General features: G+C 37.5%; 1 protein-coding gene across 1 annotated transcript in view; it reads left to right on the top strand.

The window, feature by feature from the left end:
• Nucleotides 1–23,611, top strand: part of LOC113406807 (neurobeachin-like) — a 942,582-nt gene that overhangs the window by 845,691 nt on the left and 73,280 nt on the right. Inside the window, exons 46-47 of the mRNA XM_029911985.1 lie at nt 3,721–3,840; nt 20,440–20,592. Coding sequence (XP_029767845.1) covers nt 3,721–3,840; nt 20,440–20,592 — 273 coding nt within the window. The remainder of the gene's footprint in view (nt 1–3,720; nt 3,841–20,439; nt 20,593–23,611) is intronic.

Raw genomic sequence — 23,611 nt, forward strand, 5'->3', positions numbered from 1 at the left:
CAAGTCCCTGTGTGGGAGATAGGACACTGGGGCAATGGCTGGATCTGGGGGATGATGAGGGAGCCTGCCTCAGCTCGCTCGCTCTGTCGTCTCCTCATCCCCGGGAATTGTGAAAGTGCATGCCACATGAGATGGGATGCTGGGTCCAGGGAAGTGGGGATGTCATTGAAGGAAGCCCACCCTGACTCTTTTCTTCCTACCCCCACACCACAGCTGCTCTGGCAGCTCTCAGGCATTCACAGTGCAGCATGGCAATGGTAGGATCCAGTCTATTACAATGTTCAGTGATTTTGTCAGGCTGCCAGAATTGTTCTGAGGAACACAAGAGAGGAAAAGGAAATGGTGATTTGTAACACTTCACAACACATCTAAATCTGATTGAAATGTAATGGGACAAAGAAAAGGCACTGCAATAACCTTAGGGGTTTCTCGCAACTGAATATCAACGACCTTCTGCAAGCAATGGAGTTGCTAACATTTCTCAAATGAAAAGGTCTCAGTAATCCTTTAAAATGGAAATATAGTGGTTGCTGCCAGGTATCCCTATAATCATCCAAACTTAATCCAAAACCCCTTGTCTAGACTGCTTTGGGAAAGCAATAAATCCCAGTGGGCACTGGAAACTTGCAGTAGGGAAAAATCCATTCCCAACCCCAATAGGCAATCCACTAAGTGGATCTGAAAACCTGGCCAGTTTTTTCCCAAACCACCAATGAGCAATGAGTCATGTAGCAGGTGATCCCCAATGACATACATTAGGAAGAGAGCTGGGAAATAGTGATGGCCAAAATGATGACCCTTGAGCCTGTTTCCAGCCTAAATGTGTCCTGAGTGGAATTCTGGCCACACTAAAGTCAATGCCAAAACTCCCATTGACTTCAGTGGGGACAAGATTTCACCCTGTCCCTCCTCTTTCCTTCCCCTGCATGACCCAGACCCCAGTGTCTGTCCACTGGAGGGGAATGGATCTGCTCAAAACACATCATCTTGAACTTCTGGAGGGGAAAGGGAGTGGTCCACAGGGTGGCAATCAAGTGCTGCAGAAGTCTCTTATCCCATCGCCAGTGAATGTGGTATCAATTTTATTCAGAATACTATGAACAACTGAAATGGGCTTATAATGAAATACGTTTTGCAACTTTGTAGCATTCACAGACAGAAAATTTTTAAATGAAATAGTAATCTGTAGCACAGAACAAAATTTGAATGAACGTATTGTATACAGATATGAACTATATTTATATTTTCTAACCACATGTATTCCCAGATAATAAAAATCACCTTAAAATTAAGTGAAGCATCTGAAATAAACCTAGGAAAAGCTCTGAATTCCAGTTAAGAATTAAAAATCCAAAAGATAGGCACAACAGGTCATAGCAGGATAACATAATAGGGCACCCTGTAGTTCTCAACTATTACAGGTTTAATCCTTGACTCTGAATTTTCTTGCTTTTGTATATTTGTCTCAGATGCTTAAAATAATGTTGTCATGGAATTTTGGATTAATGTTTTTACATAATTTACTGTAACTATATCATATTTCTGGCTTCTGCTTTTTTTTTAATCCATCAGCTGCTTCGGATTTCAGCATCCATCGGTAAACTGTTTCTCAATGGTCTTCAAATCAAATTAAAGTATAAATGTAAAAAAAAAAAGATAGGCTGGGGCTTTTAGAAAGCAGAGATAATAAGATCTAAAGTTCACAGGGTCAATAGGATGGAAAGTGACATAGTTTGCAAAACTTGCCATTGTAAGTATTACAGAATGCTTTTCCAATTATAAACCAAAATAAGAATTTTCTTTAATTAAAACATGTAATGTTAATCTACTGGGTACTTATTTCATACATGAAGGTCGCCAAGTAAAGCAATCCAAAGTGCTTTGATGGGCACATCAAAGTTAAAGTTGCCCTCCCAAGTTTAACTCTGTTCCTATCTGCATCCTGATTCAGTCTGGTGTTATGACAATGCTCAGCAAATGTGCCAGTGTTGAATATTTTTTATCCTCACTTTAATATGTGGGTGTCAATTTTGTCAAAGTCCAAATTTTTTGGTCAAGGTGTAGTCAAGGTCCAGACTCCAGAGAAGATACAAAAATAATAACGATAATAAATAAATAAAAAGATTTTGAGGTCCCTTCAAAAGTGTCTGGCGGTTCGTATTTGGCCTGTGGTCCTCCTTTTGACTACCCCTGCTGCAATATGTGGTTCTCTGCCTCACTTGCCGCATGCTGTCTGACTCCCACAGTAACTAGGTGGGGAATCCTCTGGACCATTTACAGTGCAACATGTATTAGGGTCCTGCAACCAAAACAGTATGTGATTATTTTAATTGAGAATTTATTGGGAGCTTCATAGTTGCATGGACAAAGATGCATGGGGAAACCTGCCATAACTAGGCTTTAGAGTGCCTTCACTTTGCAACCTGCATTCTTTTAATGTCTTCCTGTGTGTGCATAATTTCCTAGGCATTTAAAAGAGAAAAAAGATGGAATAAAAATTCCATCATTTGGAATTATTTGCTAGACAACAGCAAGAATATCATATATTATTTAGTATGATGGGTTAATTTCATACCCATCTTCACAGACACTGAGGAGTAAGGCAAGGCTCCCAGGCTGAGAACCAGTAAGGAAATCTTCGCTCTGGTAGCATCACACTAGAATGTAATGTTCAGTCGTGACCCCCTCCCCCCAACAGTTATCTACTATCACACATTTTGAGAATTAGTGCTTTTCTGGGATGCAGTCCATTTTTGTAAAAATGTTTAAATTTAATAGTTGCTATTTTATTTAATGGTTGATATGACACAAGTCAGAGGCACAAACAATAAGTGGGGAATTAGGGAGATGTGTATATAGGTTACACAATGAGTTAGTTGTACACAAGTCTTGTTCTGATGCACGTTCCACAGCACAGATAACGTACTGATAACAAATAGAGCTAACCCTTAGTAGCATATTTCTTGAAGATGTAAAATCCTAGTTTGGTAGGGTGTATCATAACTGTTCAGAATAGCATAATATAAAAAAAATAAAATGATGACATTCATTTATTTTCATTGTTAGTGTCCTTCCTAGGCTCTGAGTTATTTATCTTTATATTTCACTCATTACCATGAACAAAGAATCAATATTTCATAGAACAAAATAAAATCCATACCTCATTCAATCAGCTGCCCAAAAAATAACAATAAAGCCAGACCTCCCCCCATCTCAGCAACCTGTCAAAAGAGTCCCCATATCTCCACCCAATCCTACCAACTGAGAAGAAAACAAGAGTAGACTGTGGCATTATATTAAAATAAAAACTTTATAGGTGCTTTCATGTGATTTAATTTGAATGCACAGTCTTGTGCTGATCAGACCAGGCATACTTATATATGTAACAAAGAGAGTGTTTAATGGTGATTTCAATGGAAGTAGTACCAGAGCATACCTGCCTGCCAATTATCATGGCAACAGTAGTCTTATGACAGAGTATGCAATATTGTATCCTTCCATTCCAGCAATCAGATTTACATGGTGCAAAATTCATTATCAATATAAGAGAGTGTGTGTGTGTGTGTGTGTGTGTGTGTGTGTAAAATGAAATGCCAATTATTATTCTACTCATGTTTTTGTTATAAACTTAAAAATGTCTCATATTTCATTAGGAAACTGCTGTGTGATCCATTCTGCTGTATTCTTGTATTATATGTGTACTCATTTGTTTGGTCATAGGAGCCCTTCACAACATTCTTTCTTAATGCAAATGATGCAAAATTTGACCATCCAGATCGAACCTTCTCTTCAGTGGCAAGATCTTGGAGAAACAGCCAAAGAGATACCTCAGATGTGAAGGTAGGTTTAATTTTACATTTTTAATTCATGTAATGTGTTGTGTTAAATAACATGGAGCTATAGTTTATGCATTTTCATTTCTGATGTTTTGTTTCACATAGGCTCATAGAAGCTTTTTTTATTTAGTCCCTTTATATAAAAACCCAGTATATTATACACACTTTAAGTAGAAGGTGACTGTTAGAAAATACAGTTGCCATAATAGAAAACAGTCAACAATTCTATTATGTTGAGGGTTTAAAGTTGTTTTGTTTCCACACAAAAATCTGATCTAATTTAGATCAGTTAATCAGAATATGAAAAAAGCCCAATAAATTGTTCTTTCCTGCTGTTAACTCAATATTTGGCCCAGTCCATAAAGCGCAGCAGAAATTGGATTTGACCTTAAAGTGTCATATTGTTATAGCTCGCCTAGCTCTGGGTTTGCATTGCCTGGGGCAATTAATAAAGCATTAATGACAAGACCCATTTAAAATGTAGGCTTTTTTGTACAGCTTTAGCTTTTACTTGACTGTGCCTGGGGATATTATGCAACAATACGCATTAGATTAAACCAACATCTACACAATATACAGAAACAGCTGGAGAGCAGGGTAATTTTACTGTTGTTATTACTTACCTATTGTTAAATACAAAGGGTTATTGTACATATACATGGGACCTTGTCAAAAGGAAGCCCATATCTTCCAATATTTTAAACAATAAGATCCTTTCCTGATTCTCATTTTCTCTAGTAATAAGGTTGTATTCAAAGGCTGGAGCATCCATATTAATTGTGCATTCTTTTCTTTTTAAAGCAATTTTTAAAGTGGTTTTATTGTTCCATTACTGCCATTGAGATTATTAAGTATAAACACCAAGATTACATTAATATTAGGCATCTGAATTGACCTGACAAAACAAAGGAATTATAGAGGTGCTATAGAGGTTCTTTTTATTCTGGACCTCTTTTTGCGTGAACATTACAAGTGTCTCAGAAGAGTGTGTGATCTTGTATACCATTTGTTCTGCACATCTAGGTACTACAACATTCTTTATGGATTGGATTTCTGCCTTAGCTTGAGGAAACAAATATACAATGAGATGGAAGAGGCTTAGTTTATTTGTGTGTGTTCCATTGGATATCTGTGATGTTTTAGATACTATATAGTACAAAGTGAGGAACACAGTGCTTGTTGGGTTGGAATCTCAAATGAGCTTCTTCTATATAAAAATATGTAGCAGTTTCTTCAAATTTAAAGTGCTTTTGTCTTTTCAACTAAACCCAGTCTAAGTTGACTAAGTCCTCAAATATTTCACTTTACAGTTATGTTTCTTGTTCTTTGTGTGTAACCTTGGGAAAGTTATTTTCTGTGTCTGTTTCCCCACCTGTGATTGGTGATAGAGACCTGAAACATGTTGAAGTCAGAAACACTTTAAAAGACTTTTATGTTAGTGTTCTGAAGCATAAGTTTATATTTGCCTATTAATTTAAGTTATTACCAAAACTAAACAGATGTTTTCATCCCTGCAAAGAGCAGGAACGGTGTATATATAATATATATAAACCTCCACTTTGGTACACCATTGTACTGGGGCATTCCAATCAGTTCTCTACTCAGGAAGTTCAAGGAATAAACTTTTTCTATGCTTTGAGATTCAGGTTACGTCACAAGATTTCAGAGATGTCAGTCTGAACTGATGAGTTTGGGCCACACAAGTCATTCAGTCCTGTCCCCAGCAATCTGTCTGTCATTTGGTTATTCGAGGAATCCATCCCACTAGATCACTGTAGAAGGAATGCTTCCCATAATGTCATCTTAGTATATCTAATGTATATGACAGTCAGGAGGCTAAGTCCAAGAGACTTTGCCACAAGGTGAAAGCTACCTGGCTGCCCCAAGACTCAAGTTTCTGTGGTTGTAGATTGCATCCAGATTGTGAAGCTGCAGCCAGACTCTTCACCAGAACCCATGATCAGGCCCTCATTTTTGGGTAGTGTTCCTGGGGTGCTCCACTTCATATGTGCATGTGCCTCTCCTGATCAGAATTTTTTTTGTTAGCAGAGTCTCTTTGGCTCACACATGCGTCCTATACATCCTCGAGTCATGCACCAAGGCTATATTGGGCTTGACCTCTCAGCTCAGTTCCATAGAGGAAACTGATTCCTCTTGGTACTGATGGGGCTGGAAAATCCTGGAGCTTGAAGGACTGATCCATCCAACTGATCCTTGGTACCATCTATACATTACAAGGAAGGTAGGGATAAGAACTCCTCCAGACCAGGGCTATCAAGCACAGCTCCATCATCAGTACCTGCCCAGTCAGGGCCCTTGGTATCATGCAAACAGAAGCATCAGACACCATCGGCACCAACTTTAGTATGTTGTAAATCTATGGTATTGTCTGTGGCAATACCCAAGTAGACTACTGTGTTAGTACCAGTCCTCCATATGGTACAACAGTAATTTAGGTGCTTGGAAGACTTGAAATTGGCAGATGAAACAGAATTTCCACTGCTCGTAGGTACCAAACACCTCTCGGTACCAAGATTCTAGTTCTGAGGCTACCATCACTCTCCAGTAACACCTGATTTACTAGCATTTTCTGCCGGTGCCCCTATTTCCCATTCAAGGATACCGAGGGGGAGGAGGTAAACCTCCCTTCAGTCTTGTCCATTGTCCTACACATCTACATAGGAACCCATTCTTTGATACCCACAGAGAAGACTTGTGGACAACAGCATGGCTGGTGGGATCAACCAAGGATGCCACCTCATCTCCCATATGGGCCCCTGCATGGTCATATAGGTGTCCCTGAGATATGTGCAGACAGTTTGCCAGACCACCAGCTCCAACAGTGATATTCAGTCCTCTTCTCCTCAATAGAGACCCCAGCACAAGGAGACATTTGAGGAACAGGAGGCTAGGGCAGATAAAGGGGCCACCCCTCAGACTCCTGTCTGATCATCATCACAATTTGAGGTGGTCATGCGTCCACCACCATCTATGGCCAATGATTTCCAGCAATTTCAGGACATCATTAAAATAGTCTTCGAATAGCAAGAATCAAGGGTTCGCAATACAAGTTGCTTGACATTTTACAATGAGAAACACCATCTGGAGCTGCATTCCCTATTAACGAGGACCTGGCAAAGACTGTTTGTCAAACATCTGTTATGGTTCTGCCTACTTGAAAACAGGTGGATAAAAAGTATTTTGTCCCATCCAAGGACTCCAAATTCTTATTCTTCCACCTCCACCTAATTCGATAGTGATGAATGCAAATAACGAATAAGATAAGCAAGTCTGTCCCATATGACTATGACCAAAATTGCTTGTACTTCTTTGGACAGAAGTCCATAACCTCGCTATGCTAGATCACAAACTATCAAGCGATCTTGGCTAAATGCAATTTCACAAATTACAATAAATTTACAGCTTTTATTGATCATCTTCCGCTGGAGCAAAGGGAACAATTTCAGGCCATCATCACTGAGGATCAGTTACTAGCTAGATCATTGCTTCAAGCATCCTTACATGCCTCAGACACTGCAGCCTGATCCATTTCCATGTGGTAGTTATGTGCAGGGCGTCATGGCTCCAACTCTGAGTTCCTGAGAGAAGTTCAGAACACTGTGGAAGACCTCCCCTTCAATGGTCTGAAGCTATTTTCAGAGACCATGGATGAGTCTTTTAGCACATTAAAATTTACTATCTCTGGTTTTCTACACACCTAAGAATAAAAGAAGATTTAGTAGGTCACAAACTGCCCAGATATTTTGCTTGGTTTAATTCTCAGGGTTTCAAAGACCCACCGAATCCCCCAGCAAGAGACATAAGTTCCAGAGGAAGAGAGCTGCCCATCCTCCTGCAAGTACCCAGTCATCATCAAAAAGTTTTGATTCATCAGCCAAGGGTTCAAATCCTCCTACGTCTCTAGTTCAACAGCTGCAGACTTTTGCCTATCTCCCCTAATATAGAGACTGTCTTTCCCATTTCCATCAGGCATGGAAGCAGATCATCAGAGACATAGAGGTCATAACATTACGGTACACCATCCACTTTATGTCCCTCTCTCCATTCCATCCCCATCCCTCTTCAGGGACCTTCCTTAAGAGCTTTCACTGAGACAAGAAATAGACTCCCTCCTTTAATTAGGACCATTAGAGCTGGTCCACGCTCTTCACAAGGGAAGGAGTTCTATTCAAGGTATTTCCTTTTGCCAAAGAAATACAGACAGTGGAGACCAATTTTGGATTTAAAACTACTAAGCAAATTTATAAAGTCTCAAAAGTTCAGGATGGTGACTTTGGCAGCTATCATCCCTTCACTAGAGGCAGGAGACTGGGTATTGGCTCTCAACCTACAAGATGCCCATTTCCATGTAGTGATATATGCATCTCACAGAAAATACCTACAGTTTGCGATAGGCTAAGATCATTTTCAAAACCGAGTACTTCCCTTTCGCCTCTCCTCAGCTCCAAGGGTGTTCTCAAAGGTCTTAGCGGTAGTAGCTGCTTACCTTCATCAGGAGGCAATTTTAGTTTTCCCATAACTTGATGACTGGCTCATCAAGGACTGATCATGTGAAGCAGTACTGTAATCCACTCAGATGGTCCTTTTTCGTATCCTGAAATTGGGTCTTCAGCTTAACGTAAGAAAATCCATGTTAAGCCCTTTATAGAAAATACCGTTCATAGGGGCATCCTAGGATTCATTGACAGCCAGAGCCCACCTCCCCAGGGACAGATTCATAACATTATTAAATCTGGTCAGGACCATTTAAGGGAGTCCTTGTACCTCAGTAAGGAACTGTCAAAAAGGTCTGTTCACTGATCAGCAACAGCTTAGACAAACAAGTCTTGGTTCCCCTTCATGTAAAGGACTCCCTAGAGTGGTGGAAAGATCAACTCAGTTTCGGTGCAGGCATTCCTTTCCTTCATCTAACTCTGACAATCACCATGACAGTGGATGCATGCGTGTTGAAATGGGGATCTCACCTCAGTACTCTCATGGCTCAGAGCAGATGGTGACCTCAGGAAACCAGTCACCACATCAACCTGTTGGAACTCTGGGCAGTCAGGAATGCCTGCCTTCATTTTCTACCCCTCATCAGGGGCAAATCAATCAGAATCACGATGGACAATGTAGTCTGCATGTTCTATATCAACAAGCATGGGAGAGCAGGATCCACCTCCCATCTCCTCTCCCAAAACACAAGTCAGTTAAGTGACCCCAACTTAGGAGGTCCTCCACCTCAGAGCATGGTTCCTTGATGGTGTTCTATGGAAGTACAAGTGTTACTGATCTATAGAAAGGAATCAACCTAAGTCACTTCCCTGTAGAAGTGGAAGAGATGCAGCCACTGGTATCAATGCCAGCAGCTCGTATCCAAATCCTCATCTCTCTCAGCTACCATGGGTTAACTTGTTGGACCTAAAGAAATCAGCATTATCAGTTAGCTCAGTCAAGGTTCATTTGATCTCAATGTGAGCTTTTCATGTTCCAGATAAAAGGGGTTTCTATATTTGCTTACCCTGTGTCTTCAAGCTTTATTAAAGATTTGGCGAACCTCTACCCCCAAGTCAAAGACCCCTCCCCAATGAAGTGAAATCTCAACTTTGTAGTTAGATGCCTCACAAGACCTACATTCAAACTGATGGCAATGTATTCTTTGCTTTACTTATCCATGTAGACAGCTTTTATAGTGGCTACATGTTGGCCCATAGAGTCAGGGAAATTGAGGCCTTAATGGCAGATCCCCCTTTATGGTGTTCTTCAAAGACAAGGTTTCTTTATGATCCCATCCTGAATTTTTACCTAAGATGATATTGGACTTTCATCTTAACCAAACCATTTATCTACCGATGTTTTTCCCCAAACTACATAAGTCTCAGTAGGAGAACTCTTTTCATACATTCGATGTCAAACACTCCTTGACCCTCCTTTGTAGATAGAACCAAGCAATTTCAGAAGTCATCTAGACTGTTCGTTTCCATAGCAGACAGATCCAAAAGGTTCACAATCTCCACCCAGAAACTGTCTGTTTGGCTCTCTGGGTCTGTTGTTGCTTGTTATGATGATGCCAGTGCTCAACGCTCCCACAGGGTGATAGTGCACACTACCAGGTTGCAAGCAGCATCCATGGCATTACTCAAAAATATTCCAGTATCTGAGATATGTAAGGCCACTACATGGGCTTCAATAAATACATTTTCAAGGCAATGTGCCTTGATCCATGCTGCTAGATCTGATGTGGCACTGGGAATTCTGGTTCTATCATCAGTTCTGGACTCAATTCCGAAGCTCCCTCCTCCCTGTGGGATACTGCTTCGGAGTCAGCTGAAGTGGAGCACCCAGAGGGGACACGACTCAAAGAAGACAAGATTCCTCCCCCGTGCAGTAACTGTTTTTCTTCAAGATGTGTGTCTGTGTGGGTGCTCCACTACCTGCCCTCATTCCCCGCTGCTTTGGACTCTTCTCTGTGGGAGGTTTGGATAGAGAAGAAACTGACGGTGATTCACATATCATGTCGGTGCACAGTATGAGGATGTATAGGATGCATGTGCAGGCCCAGTACACACTCAACAAAAAAATCTGTAATCAAGGGCTTGAGAGGTGCATCTGCACCTGAAGTCAAGTTCCCCCAAGGACACAAGTTTTAAAGAACCACAGTTACTGCACAGGGCGAGTAACCTTTTCTTCTAGTTTATAGAAAACATAATGCAGTTTCAAAATAGGGATATTTTTTGTTTACCACCTAAAATGTCATCGAGTTGCACAGAGGTTTAGCTATACAATTCCCAAATTAAAGGCAAATGGAAATTATGTGGCTAAAATCCCATAAAGGTGCTTTGAAAATTTAATGTTTAACATTAAATTTTTTCTTTTACTATTAAATCCTCTTTAGTTTCTAGTAACTTTATGGTTAAACTATTACTGCTAGCATGCCCTTATGAAAATGTATTATTAATGCTTGTGCCAAATATTTCTTACACACTGTCACTACATTTGGGAATCCTATTTATGTACTTTAAAGAAGAGATGGTCCTGTGAGTTGCAAAGTTTGAATTTGGACTCAAAATGAAATTTCCCCCAGAATCTGGGAAGGGGGGAGGGAGTGGGACCTGGGGTTTTTGCTCCACCCATTACAGAGATGATAGCCAATTCTGTGAAGTGAGGACCAGAACTTACTCAAAATTCAAGGTTTTCAGATCTGGAGTTCTGATTTTTTCCATCTTTAGTTTAAGTAGAATTTCCCGGTAAGTATTCAAATGATATTAAAAGTACATATTGACTTGAGGTGTTTTTCACATAGTTCGTGAATATGATGATATTTTAAGAGGAGCATATTTAGTAAATTACAATACACTAGTTTGATAGTGTAGTGATAAAAGCCTTTTACAATTAGATTAGACATACTTTGGGCCAAACTTGCTGGCATATTTGGTACCACTATTCAATATACTGCTTTACCCAATGTATTTATAGAATACTTACACCAAGGGTCTCAAACTCAATTTACCTTAGGGCCAGTGCCAGTCCTCAAATCCTCCCAGTGGGCCAATAATGTCACTGAGGATGGTGTTCAGAAAAGAAAACGTTTATATTATATTTTTTATTTTGAATTTCTTAGAAATAATAAAACTGTCATACAACTTTATACAATTCTTCGCCTGCCAGAGAGTTTTTAATATTTGCCAGACACCTGGCAATGCTTCAGTTCTGTCAGTTTGTTGATGTTTGGCCTCAGTGACTGAGCAGTTGAAACCTTCAGGATTGCAGCAAGGTGTGCATCAGATAGTTGTGTTCGGTGTTTTGATTTGTTTATATTCATTGTGGAAAAAAGTGATTCTGACTCTGCCTGGCAACTAATGATGCTGACTCTGCCCGGCGACTAGTGATGGTATCTCCTGTCCCTCTCCCCCAGCCAGTGGGAGCTGTGGTGGGCGGTGCCTGCAGCATACAGAACCAGCAGTGTGGCTGCATGGGTCTCAGCTGAAGTGGGGAGGTTCTTGGGCCGCAGATGGCCCGTGGGCCGGGACTTTGAGACCCCTGACTTACAGAAAGCCAATACTGGTGCTACAGTACAAAACGTCCTTAGGGTAAACAGTGTGTAAAAATTCCTTGTTATACAATATTGAGCTTCCTGGTCCAAAGACTTTGTCCAGTTCAATAGGAGGGCTTTTAATGAAGCCAAGTTATAAGATTAACATTATAATAGCTAACATATCACTGTATCAAAATTCCACCTTAAGTAGTCTGTTTTTCTTTCAGTTCTGTTACACAGATCTTATGGTTCTAGAGAAAAGAGTTTTTTATAGATGCTGAATAAAGCAACTGTTATGCTTTCATTGCTGGACAACTCATTACTTTAATTATGCAGACAAATTGCAGGAAGTACTGAGAAGAGCAGCAAAATGTTTAAGGAGCTGGACAAATTGATTTACAGAGAAAAATTAAAAGAAATGTATGTGGTTTGGCTAAGTGATTCTAAAGGGAGGGGCATAACATATACAAATACTTCAGATAAAGAGCGAAAACTTCAGAGAAAAAGAGGAATTTCTCATGGACAAAGAGATATAAGTAAGAGTAATGGGATGATATTTATAAAAGGAATATTTGGGCAACATAATATGAGAACTTGCAGACAGTGAAATTTATTTGATTGTGCCACAGACTCTCAGTGGAAGTAGTACAAGGCCCTATTTCTTAAGAGACTGGGCAAAGCATTAGGACATATATTCTAGAGCAATCATGACTTGGCAAGAGGATAGATCCTCTAGGACCTTTCCATCTCTAAAGTCTGTTTATTAGTGATAAATCAAGAGTGAATGTAGCAGCTAATTGTTGCTGTTTTTTATGGCTTAAGACCTTAATGAGGTGCATTTCTCAATGCCATGACATCAGGATGAATTTCTCGTGACGACTCAAGGTGTATTCTACGAAAAGAAAGGAAGCTGAACTGTTATTAATTCTAGAAATATCCCATTTCTTGAGATCTGTTTGTTACTGCTTGGATCTCTTTGCATACTTTTGGCCCATGTTGTCAAGTACTCCTGCAGAATTTTTATTCTTTAATTTAGATTGTTAGTCTTACTGTCACATTCTTAAGATGCTGTTTTTTAGTCTTCATATATTCCGGGGGGAAGATGGGAGGTGGAGATTTCTAGTAGAAGTAAACTAGGTTAATTAAAAGTAATTGGAGCTCTCTCAATTTGAAATATCTAAATATCCCCATTTTCTTGCTTCATAATTTCAACTCTTTACACAGTAGGTTTGAAAGTCATTGGACTGAGGTGGGATGATAATAAATAGCATGTAAAGAGGCAAACATTCTTTGTGAATGTATCTGCATGTACAATAAATATGATGCTTAATGTGTGTACTATATCAGAGTTTGCAACAAATTTCTCTAAAACTTCATTCTAGCTCCACCTATGATCCCTGTAGTTCCATATGTGGCTCTTTGGAGGAGATTACTTGTTAATGTAATCCCACTTACCATACAATGGGCACACTATAAAAGTTTTACTAATTCTACTGATATTCACCATTATGTGTATTAGATATAAAATACCTCTCAAACCAGTAAAATCTTCGAAAATTGGTAGTAACGTTAAATGTAACTATAGTAAATGCACCGGTTTCATTTTTTTAAATGAATCTGAGCTGAAAACCTATTGGTCTGAGCAAATGAAAATGGCAGAGATTACAAAATTCTTCAAAAATAACGTATATATGCATATATATCCTTTAAAATTAGTAGTATTACGTGCTGGAATGTTACCATAGCTTTGGCTTTCATGTAATGTATGTACATTCAGAAAAATACATGCGTTTAAAAATTCTTTATCACACTGTCTGATAAAAAGTCTAACAGCTTATATTATGAATATGTTGATAGGATATTGAGATTTATTTTGAGAGAGAGGATGAATCAGGTAATTTTTAATTGTCAATGTAGGTTTGTAAATTGAAATTCTAAAGCAGAACAAACAAAGAAAGCCCACAACATTAGCCTGCTCTACTTTTCCAGGTGCAACCTTAATATTTTAAAATATATCTTAATCTCTTTTTAAAAATATAGTGCTTAAATCACACCAAATAGCCATCTGACATTTATTTGAAAAACTGCAGTTATGACACACTTTCTTTCTCGCAGTTTCTTCAATAGCTAAATTGTTTCACATTGAGATAATGAAAATAAGGCTTTGGTAGTTTGATCAGTTTGTAAAAAGCAAACAGTAATTTGCACTTAATGCTATCCCGTGGATTAGGTGCAATACCTTTGAAAAAGCTAACATATTGTAGAATTATGTGAAATGCATGATTAAAGATTTATTTACACATTTTTTGCTCAGTGTATTTGCACTGTTTGGGTTCATTTTCAAAGAGACCCATTCACCTGACTTGAATAGAACAGAATTAATACAGCGTGTGCTATATCAGCATGGTAACACACAAGGGAGAACCTGGATAAAATAGTTTATTTTATTGTGTCTCTCTTTATTAATGTCGACCTTCTCCTGTGGTAATCAGTGCAAGCTGGAAGAAGAATGAATGTTAGTAGAATGACCTTTCAGGAAACAAGTCACCCGGAAATGACCATAAGTTGGCCAGTCAACTTTCACATCTTTTTTTTCCCCTCCCTCCTCCCCTCCAGTTTTTGTTAACACTGACATCCAAAGAACTTACTGTTCAGACACTAACGTTTCCTACTGCCTCTCAAACTTGTTATATTACTTTTTGAATAGAGTATGTAGGTGTCAGGAAAGGTAGCTATGACAAAATGTCATTAAGGTGACATAGTGTAAATTAATACAGTTAATGGAGGTACTCCTGACTGACTCATTGACCCAATAAGAGGCGGTTGTGGAATTAATGGATGCCAGGGGATCAACCATTTAGGAAAAAAAGAAAGAAAGAAATAGCAGCTTAAAATCTTGAAGTGAATTATATTAGAAAAGTGAAAACGTCTGTGTTGGATTTGATTTTACTAGTAGGCCATAAAATGGTATACTCTTAGCAAAACATATTAAACTGAAATGTCAGATTTGATGCAAGTGGTATACAATTATGATAGTATTAATAGTGGTCTTCTATCACCCCAAGACATACTTTTAAAGTTTAATTCCTAAGCACCTTGGATTTGTCACATGCTAGTAAATTAGAAAATGTGTTTGGGGATGTTTTTTCATACAAAGACACAAGGCATATAATACTATTAAATATACCTCGGGGTTTTAGTATAGCTATTAAAATAAACTAGAGATCACATTTACAGACATGAAATGTCTGTTATAAAATTTATTTTACCATTTTTACACTCCTTCATAGCTTTACTGCATCATTCTTCATTTGAGAAAATCTAAGCTACTAGAGCTGCTTAAAAGGTAGCTGGCTATTAAGTGATAGAAAGCTAACCTGTCTTCTTAGATGTGTGAATGAAAGAGGAGCAGAGGAGGTTACCAGTTTCTGAGATGTCAAGGCGTACTAGATAGAAATGACCTCAAATGGATTTAGATCACTAGAATCCCTAGTTTTATTAACTCTTTGAACGCTAGATATTTATTTTGGCAAGAAGTAATACATGACAGATTATGCCATCTGAAAAATTTGTTTGGACCCTTTTACATTTTGGCAATAGTCAAGAAGCCAATAACTATCCTGCATATGTTAGTCTATGCAAAAGTATATTTCAGTTGTACAAAATAAAAATAAAGAACATATTTGTAAAGGAAATCCATAGGTATATAAATACTTTTAATAAGTCAATTTTTATTTAATATTTATGATTTGTGAATGTTTTCCCCCCTATTGCCACATTTGATACCTACAAGCTGGTATAGGTGTTAGGGAAGCTTTTTGTGTTACAGTATATCATGTTTGCCATTTCATCTTGATCTATATAGGCTCATGTACTGTTTGAAGCTGCTTTGGTTTAGGAAGAAAATACTTTTAGATTTGGCTCTCATCAGCATTTTTATCCTATATTCGTGGCTTTTCTGAAAAGATCAACTTCTTAAACCATGGCCTCTTCGAACAGTGAGAAACTTCATAGCTTGGATTGAAGCAATCTGTTTATAGAAAGCATCAACAGACAACAGAGCCGTTGGTGCCAACTTCTGGTAGATACACCGTTGCTGATCTGCCAGATGCTTTTGACTGGTATTCCAAGATACTTTAAACATGAACTTCTTCCCCAGTGCTCCCTTTCTACTGGGCAGAAATAGGGGTTTGTAGCAGTCCATTATTTGATGGAAAATTACAGAATCCATACAAATGAATGAGAAGCAGGAGATACTGTTGGTTTAGCTAAGGTTTTAGTGTTCCATCTAAAGCCCCTTGAAGTCAATGAAAATGCTCGTATTTAGTTTCTTTCTGGGTGATATGTATTTGACAAAATGTAACAGGGCTCAATAGGTCCAAACCATGTGATTGTAAAGTTTGATATGCACATCTTGGAAATAATCTGCTTCCAGTATCCACATGTAATAAACTAAAAGGGTATATCCTGGTCTGACACTGGACAACTCAAGTAGATAGTATTCTGTACTACCACATGCAAGACTTGGGTTTAGTTACTCCTCTCCTGATCTCCATCCTAGCAGATTAGGGCATGTCCTTCAGGGTGATGTGCTCACCTTAATTGAATGGTATACTTGATTTTGCTTTCTGGCCATGATCTTGTTTAATCTTGACAGACTCCAAATGGAGTTTCTGTCTAGTCCTCAACAAGCAGAATTATAATCTCAAATGGGGAAGGACAGTTAAAAGCTTTTTACCAAGTATGACAATTAAATGCTCAAGTTGAATGTGTACAATATAACACGGAAGAACATTGTATTAAAATGGAACATATGATTGGTTCTGAAATAAAAATTCAAATGTTTCTTTGAGTTCCAAGTTGTGTTCTCCAGATGAAAACTATTTAGAAATTTGGGATGAAGCATTTGATAAATTTAGCTAGGTTTTATCTTTAGCTGCCAACAATATAGAAAGTAATTATCACAAAGGATAGAAGACTTTAGAATATGTCTAGTATCCAAATAACAAAGAACAGGACTGAAGTGTAACAAATGTTGCATCTGTCTTTAAAAAAGATGTTAGGGGTGACTTTGGGAATTACAGACCAGACTTCTCTATCAGGAAAATTGGTTGAAACAACATTTAAAAATGGAATTATAAAACATAAATGAACACGATATGATAAGGACAAACCAGCATTACATTTGTAAAGGAAAATGTTACCTCTCTAATCTACTAGAATTCTATAACCATGTCAACAAAATAGTGAGCAAAGGAAAACAAGGTAGCATTCATTTGGCCTTTCAAAGAGCCTTTAATAAAGTTCCTCAGAAGATGCTTTGAAGGAACTAAATAGTTATATGGTGAGAGGTAAAATATTGTCCTAAATAAATGGTCAGTTTTCAAAATGGCAGAAAGTTAAGAGTGGGATGCCACAAGGTAGTGGTCAAGAAAGCAAACAAAATAATGAATAGGAATGAAAATAATTCTGGAAATATCATACTGTTGTTACATACATGGATATTATTCCCTGACCTGAAATACTATGATCAGTCCGCTCACCTTGTTTCAAAAAAGAATTTATCAGGAATACAAGGTGTTTAGAGATGAGCAACAGAAAAGGATTAGCAGCCTGGAGAGACTGACATATGAAGAAAGATTAAAAGACTGTGACTGCTTAGTTTCCAGAGAAGATAAATAAGAGAGGTTATGCTAAATGACTACAAAATAATAAATTGTATTAAGGGTAAATAAGTTGCTCCTGTTGACCCTTTCTCACCCTACAGGGACAAAGAGTCATTGAATTAATGTGAATGGCATCACATTTTAAATTGGTAATTTCATAGATTCATAGATTCTAGGACTGGAAGGGACCTCGAGAGGTCATCGAGTCCAGTCCCCTGCCCGCATGGCAGGACCAAATACTGTCTAGACCATCCCTGATAGGCATTTATCTAACCTACTCTTAAATATCTCCAGAGATGGAGATTCCACAACCTCCCTAGGCAATTTATTCCAGTGTTTAACCACCCTGACAGTTAGGAACTTTTTCCTAATGTCCAACCTAGACCTCCCTTGCTGCAGTTTAAGCCCATTGCTTCTTGTTCTATCCTCAGAGGCTAAGGTGAACAAGTTTTCTCCCTCCTCCTTATGAAACCCTTTTAGATACCTGAAAACTGCTATCATGTCCCCTCTCAGTCTTCTCTTTTCCAAACTAAACAAACCCAATTCTTTCAGCCTTCCTTCATAGGTCATGTTCTCAAGACCTTTAATCATTCTTGTTGCTCTTCTCTGGACCCTTTCCAATTTCTCCACATCTTTCTTGAAATGCGATGCCCAGAACTGGACACAATACTCCAGCTGAGGCCTAACCAGAGCAGAGTAGAGCGGAAGAATGACTTCTCATGTCTTGCTCACAACACACCTGTTAATACATCCCAGAATCATGTTTGCTTTTTTTGCAACAGCATCACACTGTTGACTCATATTTAGCTTGTGGTCCACTATTTATTAATATATAATTGTGTAGAACTCTTTGCCACAAGGTATCATTGAGGGCCAGAGGTTAGTAGGGTTCAAAAAGAGATTGGACGTTCATTTGGATAATGCAAAATGTACAGTTACATCAGCTGCAAGAGTTTCCCAGTCTGGCTCTACGATTGAGAAGCTGCAGAGACTATAAGTCGTCTTATATTTTAATAGAACAGCGAACTATATAAAAATGTTATAGCCAGTCAAAAAATCAGCAATATGCACTGCATGGATTTTGTTCAAAATTTAAATGAAGACTTTTTTAAAATTAGAAGTCAGTTTTTCCATTGTTGTATTCCATTTCATTTTAATTATTTTGAGATGACATACTTTCACCACTCTTAGGCCAGCAGGCATCTGGAGGACCTCTGAGGGCTGTGATTTGCACTACAGCATGTGCTGCTTTGCGGCAACTCATTAGTCCACAGTTAGGAGTGGTTTTGCTGAGCTCTGGAAAGATAATCAGGCCTCGTGCTGTCCCTGTGAGAATGGACAAATATAGGGGTTCTTCAAGAATCTAAGAAATAATGGGATGAAAGTCAGAAGGAGAATAGAGAATTTGTTTTCAACCATATCAGAGTGAATTTTTAGAAAACTCTTCAAGTAAACAAACTAGAGGTGGTAATATAACAAGTTAGGATTCCCGGCCAAATAGTCTGTGTTTAACCCAGTATGATATTCAGGGTTTTTATCTTTTTTACGTTGTTTTACTGTTAACTGTGTGAAATATTTCTTTAAAATGTTATTGTTTTATGTAGTTACAAGCTATATAATGAGCATATTGCATGTTCAGGCATGTCTCATTTAATTACTATTTTACATTGGCTAAATATTAATTAGTGTTGTGGTTTTTAGTCTAATTTGAATCATACTGTTTGTCATACAGCATGAATGGTATAAGAGAACCAAATAAGTTGTTCTACTAAAAATACTTAAAATTTTTATGTAAATATTCATATATTTGTTTTTAATGGTAAAACTTGAAAGGGCCTTCAGTGCTTTAACTGCTCTATTCTCTGTAGAGTGGCGGATCAGATTTAATTAGATACTTTAGTGTCTGCAGTGATTTTTTTATGCTCTTGTGTCTGCAGCCTTTGAAAAGACCACAAAGAGATTAAGGTTTCAGGTGCTGTCTCATCAGTTTTGAACATGTTACACAACAGAATGCCCTAATGCTTTTAATAATGTAATTTAGTGATTTTAATCCCTATCTAGATATTAGAGAAAAGATGGTGGGGTTTAAAGCTGTAGCTTTTTCTATTATTGCAATTCAGCACCAGCTGCTTCAATAATAGGCACCTACAAATTGAGATATTTATGGTGTCAAAATCATTGAATTTCAGCTTAGGACTTCCTTCCAACTGTGATAAACTTCACAGTGGGCACTACCTAAATATTAATACCAGCTCAGATTTGCTTCCTGTTTACTGAGCTTTCATAATTCAAGTTGCATGTATTTAAATTTTAAAGACATTTTGCCATTCTGACAGCTTCCTTTCCATATTTGAATGTTGCTGACTATAGAAAAGTCCACTCACCTGAAACTGTTTTTGTTTATCATTATGTGCCATCTTTTTATCCATAAAATTGTGTTATATCTGTTAATGCAATGGATAATATGAAAAAAAAAGCAAAGAAAAATTAGGTTTAAAATATAACCTTCTTTTCCACAAAGATTTCACAGGTTCTTCCTTTTTTAAATAGTTTTGTTAAACAGAAGTGGAAGATCTCTGATTACTTTTTAACCTATTTAATTTAACAAATGGTGACTCGTATCATTTATTGAAACAAGATTAAGGAAGACAAAAACTGTTCAATATATTATAACAAAATGTCTGCTCAAAGTTAAGTACAAGAAAAAATATTATAAAAATTCTTCCTTAAACATCTCTTGTCCACAGAAATATAAATAATGCAAGTATGATTTTGTGCAAATAGGAAAGATTGTTTTTCTTATAAGGTTATTGTATGAGAAACAGAAATTCTGAAAATTTTAAGTATCATGCAGCTGTTCTGTACATATGCAAGGTAACACGCTATGCTTTCTCTCTGCCAGGAGTTAATTCCAGAGTTTTACTACCTACCAGAGATGTTTGTCAACAGTAACGGATATAATCTAGGTGTCAGAGAGGATGAAGTTGTTGTAAATGATGTTGAGCTTCCCCCTTGGGCAAAGAAGCCTGAAGACTTTGTCCGGATCAACAGGATGGTAAGAGGGATTTTAGTTAAGCTTTAGTAACAAGTTCAGTGTTTTAACAAGCTAACATATCATTGACTTTTCACCTCCGCAGAATTAGGGTTAAAATGCAAAAAGAAAAAGTCAGGGAGGAGTTTCCATTCAGCTCTTATTTAATAGGACTCTTTATTGTACAATGATTTTTCTTTAATGAGGACCAATAATGGAATTGTAAATTCAGTTATTTGCTCCCTCAGGAGAAAGCAATTTGATGGGCCTCAGTTGGACAATGTAAAATATCCTGAAGAGTTAAGAGCCCAGTCCTGCAAAATACTGAACATTTGCTGCAAATAAACACAAAGGGAGTTTGCAGGAAGTACTCAGCTCCTTGCATGATTGGACGCTGCTCAGTTTCCATTCAAAAGGAATTAATTGTTTATGCAGGAATACTGAGCTACTATGCCAAGTACTATATTTTCTGAACGGGTTTTGCAAAAGTACCCTTCCAACACAAATCACTACCAAGTGTGCAGAATTGTAGCTATGAAACACCTTAATCTATAATGTATACTTTTTTTTGCATAAATAAAGTATTTTTCAATAAATTAACATACTTTCAATGGAAAAGATATAGGGGTTTTAAGAGGAGACTGTTTATTCTCCTCTGTTTTCAGCCATGGTATTTCACCTTCTGGGTGTCTGTCAAATTATGTTGGTGACAAAGTGGCTTGATTAGTAGTATTGATATGTGTATTTATGCTTTTTCATGCAATAATAATAGAATTTTAGTGGTGCATATTCAGTAGTGTTTTCCATTACCTAGATCTGTGTTTTCTCTGCATACATGATCAACACTTGTTTATATTTTGCAAGGCTGTTCATAATAAACCGAGCCTTCGAAACGTAGTCTGACCTTTGACACACATTTTCTCCTAGAATTAAAATCTATGTTAAGTAAAATTATTTATATTTATTTCATCTGCCTATATTAGCAGGTTTTCTTACATATGTTACTATTTGTTAATGATAAAATTAATAATAAGATATATATTTTAACATTTTTTTAAAAAGGAAGGTATTTCATACACTATATCACAGTTCTCAACAACTTAATTCCTGACTATTTTCCTGAAATGGATCTGAATCAAAATACCCACTACTTACCTGTGCCTACAGATTCCCTCAATATATGCGTACCCAAGAGGTGTATAGATCTATCTGCTTGGAGACCATTGCCTAAAACACCTTTTAGCAGGAATGCCACTCCATCAGCTTATTGACGTTACCAATGTTGCAATTTAATTCCTAGAAATATATCTTTTAGGGAACAGTGCTTCTGGGATTCACATAAAAACAGCCCTCTAAAGTTCAAAAGAATAACTGAATATTAAAACACCTACCCTATCTTATAACAAAACACTAGACACATATGAAAGAGGACAGTCCTGCACTGTTAGGGAGACACTAAGTGGTATTTTCCTTCTAAAGTATCTGACTGTGAATTTTTTGTTTTATAGACATAGTTATTTTAACATTCTTTATAAAAGTTAATAGTTACCACAGACAATGGCAATATATGGGAACCCAATCTTAATCTCATCAAAGTCAAGAAGAGTTGAACTATTGACTTCAATGAGAGTAGCAGCAGCTCCGTTTTCTTTGATTCCTTACTGAAAGAAAATAAACAAACCGCCACCTTTTGGAGAAAATAATTAAACACACGCATTATTCAATTCCTACATGAAATTTTAGAAATAATTTTTATTCTTTTATATTAAAATCTGTCTCTCATTTTGTATGTTTAAAGGTGTAAAATTTTAAATGGGGACAAAGACAATATGTGATGAGAAACAGATTGAATGTATGCATGATGTGCTAAACTGTGATTTCTATGCTGCCATTTTGTTTCTGCTTTTGGAAAATTACCTTAAGGGTGCTCTCTGTAGAGGTTTTGTGCTGGGATATTAATGGTTTTTGGAGAAAACAGCTGTTTGCATGAATTTAAAGTATGGTATTTATGCCATTTACAATGCTATGCATTTAATAAAGGATTGGAGCTAAAAGTTGGAAACACCTTCCAAATGTTAGGCTTGCCGAGGAAAAAAATGAACTCTGTACATCCATAGGTATGCTCAGACTACTAGATAGGCTAATTTTAGGATTTATGGATTAGTTGAATTAGGGACTTAAATTGATTGAATACTTATCAGACTCTTAAATCCAAGAGTTATCCAATTCACATATCATCCTAACTTACCTGTCTCCCCTGACTTTAGCATCCTACTGTTTTTATCCAATTCTTGATGGGAGATATTTTCTGGATGACCTTTATTCATCCCAACATCTATTCCACTGTGAGTGGTTTAATAGCTGTTAAAGATTAAGTCCAGTCCTCCACAAATCCATACAGTTTTTCAGATAGGCCTTCCTCGTCCTTATTTGGCAATAGCATGGCAGGAAATAGTCTTGGCTTGCCAATGCTAATGGAGAAGAATCTTTAGTCAGCCTGGGTTTCTCAAGCCCCAACATATACAGTTTAGTGAACCAGAAGTAGCAGGACAGCATATTAATGAAATTTACAAATAATACTAAATTGGGAGATGTAAGAAAAGAATAAAAAGGGGGATCTCTAGAGAAGTTTGAATAATGGGCAGAAAATACATTTGACATTCATCTTGAAAGGGATAAACAGATATTCAACGGGAAGAAAAAATCTGGTAAGCAGTAATGCCAAAAGGGAGTTGGGGGTGATAATGAACAGCAAATTTGATATGCAATTCCATTCGGCACCAAAAAAGGCAAGTGCAATTTTGAGCCCTGTCTATGGAATCATTACAAATAGAGCACATAGATAGTCCCTTTATATGACTCTGGTGAGACTGCACCTGGAATATGGCATTCATTTCTGGGCAACTAAAAGGCAGAAGGATATTGACAAATTAGAGCGAGTTCAGAGAAGAGAAACAACGTGAATGAGGGTGGGACTATTTAAAGAGATTGAGGAGATTTTTTTTTTTTAAAAGCTAAATGTGTGTAGTGGGCTAGCTAATAG

This window comes from Terrapene carolina, unplaced genomic scaffold (assembly GCF_002925995.2).
Source record: "Terrapene carolina triunguis isolate 2854851 unplaced genomic scaffold, T_m_triunguis-2.0 Scaffold141, whole genome shotgun sequence".
NCBI classification, from domain to species: domain Eukaryota; kingdom Metazoa; phylum Chordata; order Testudines; family Emydidae; genus Terrapene; species Terrapene triunguis.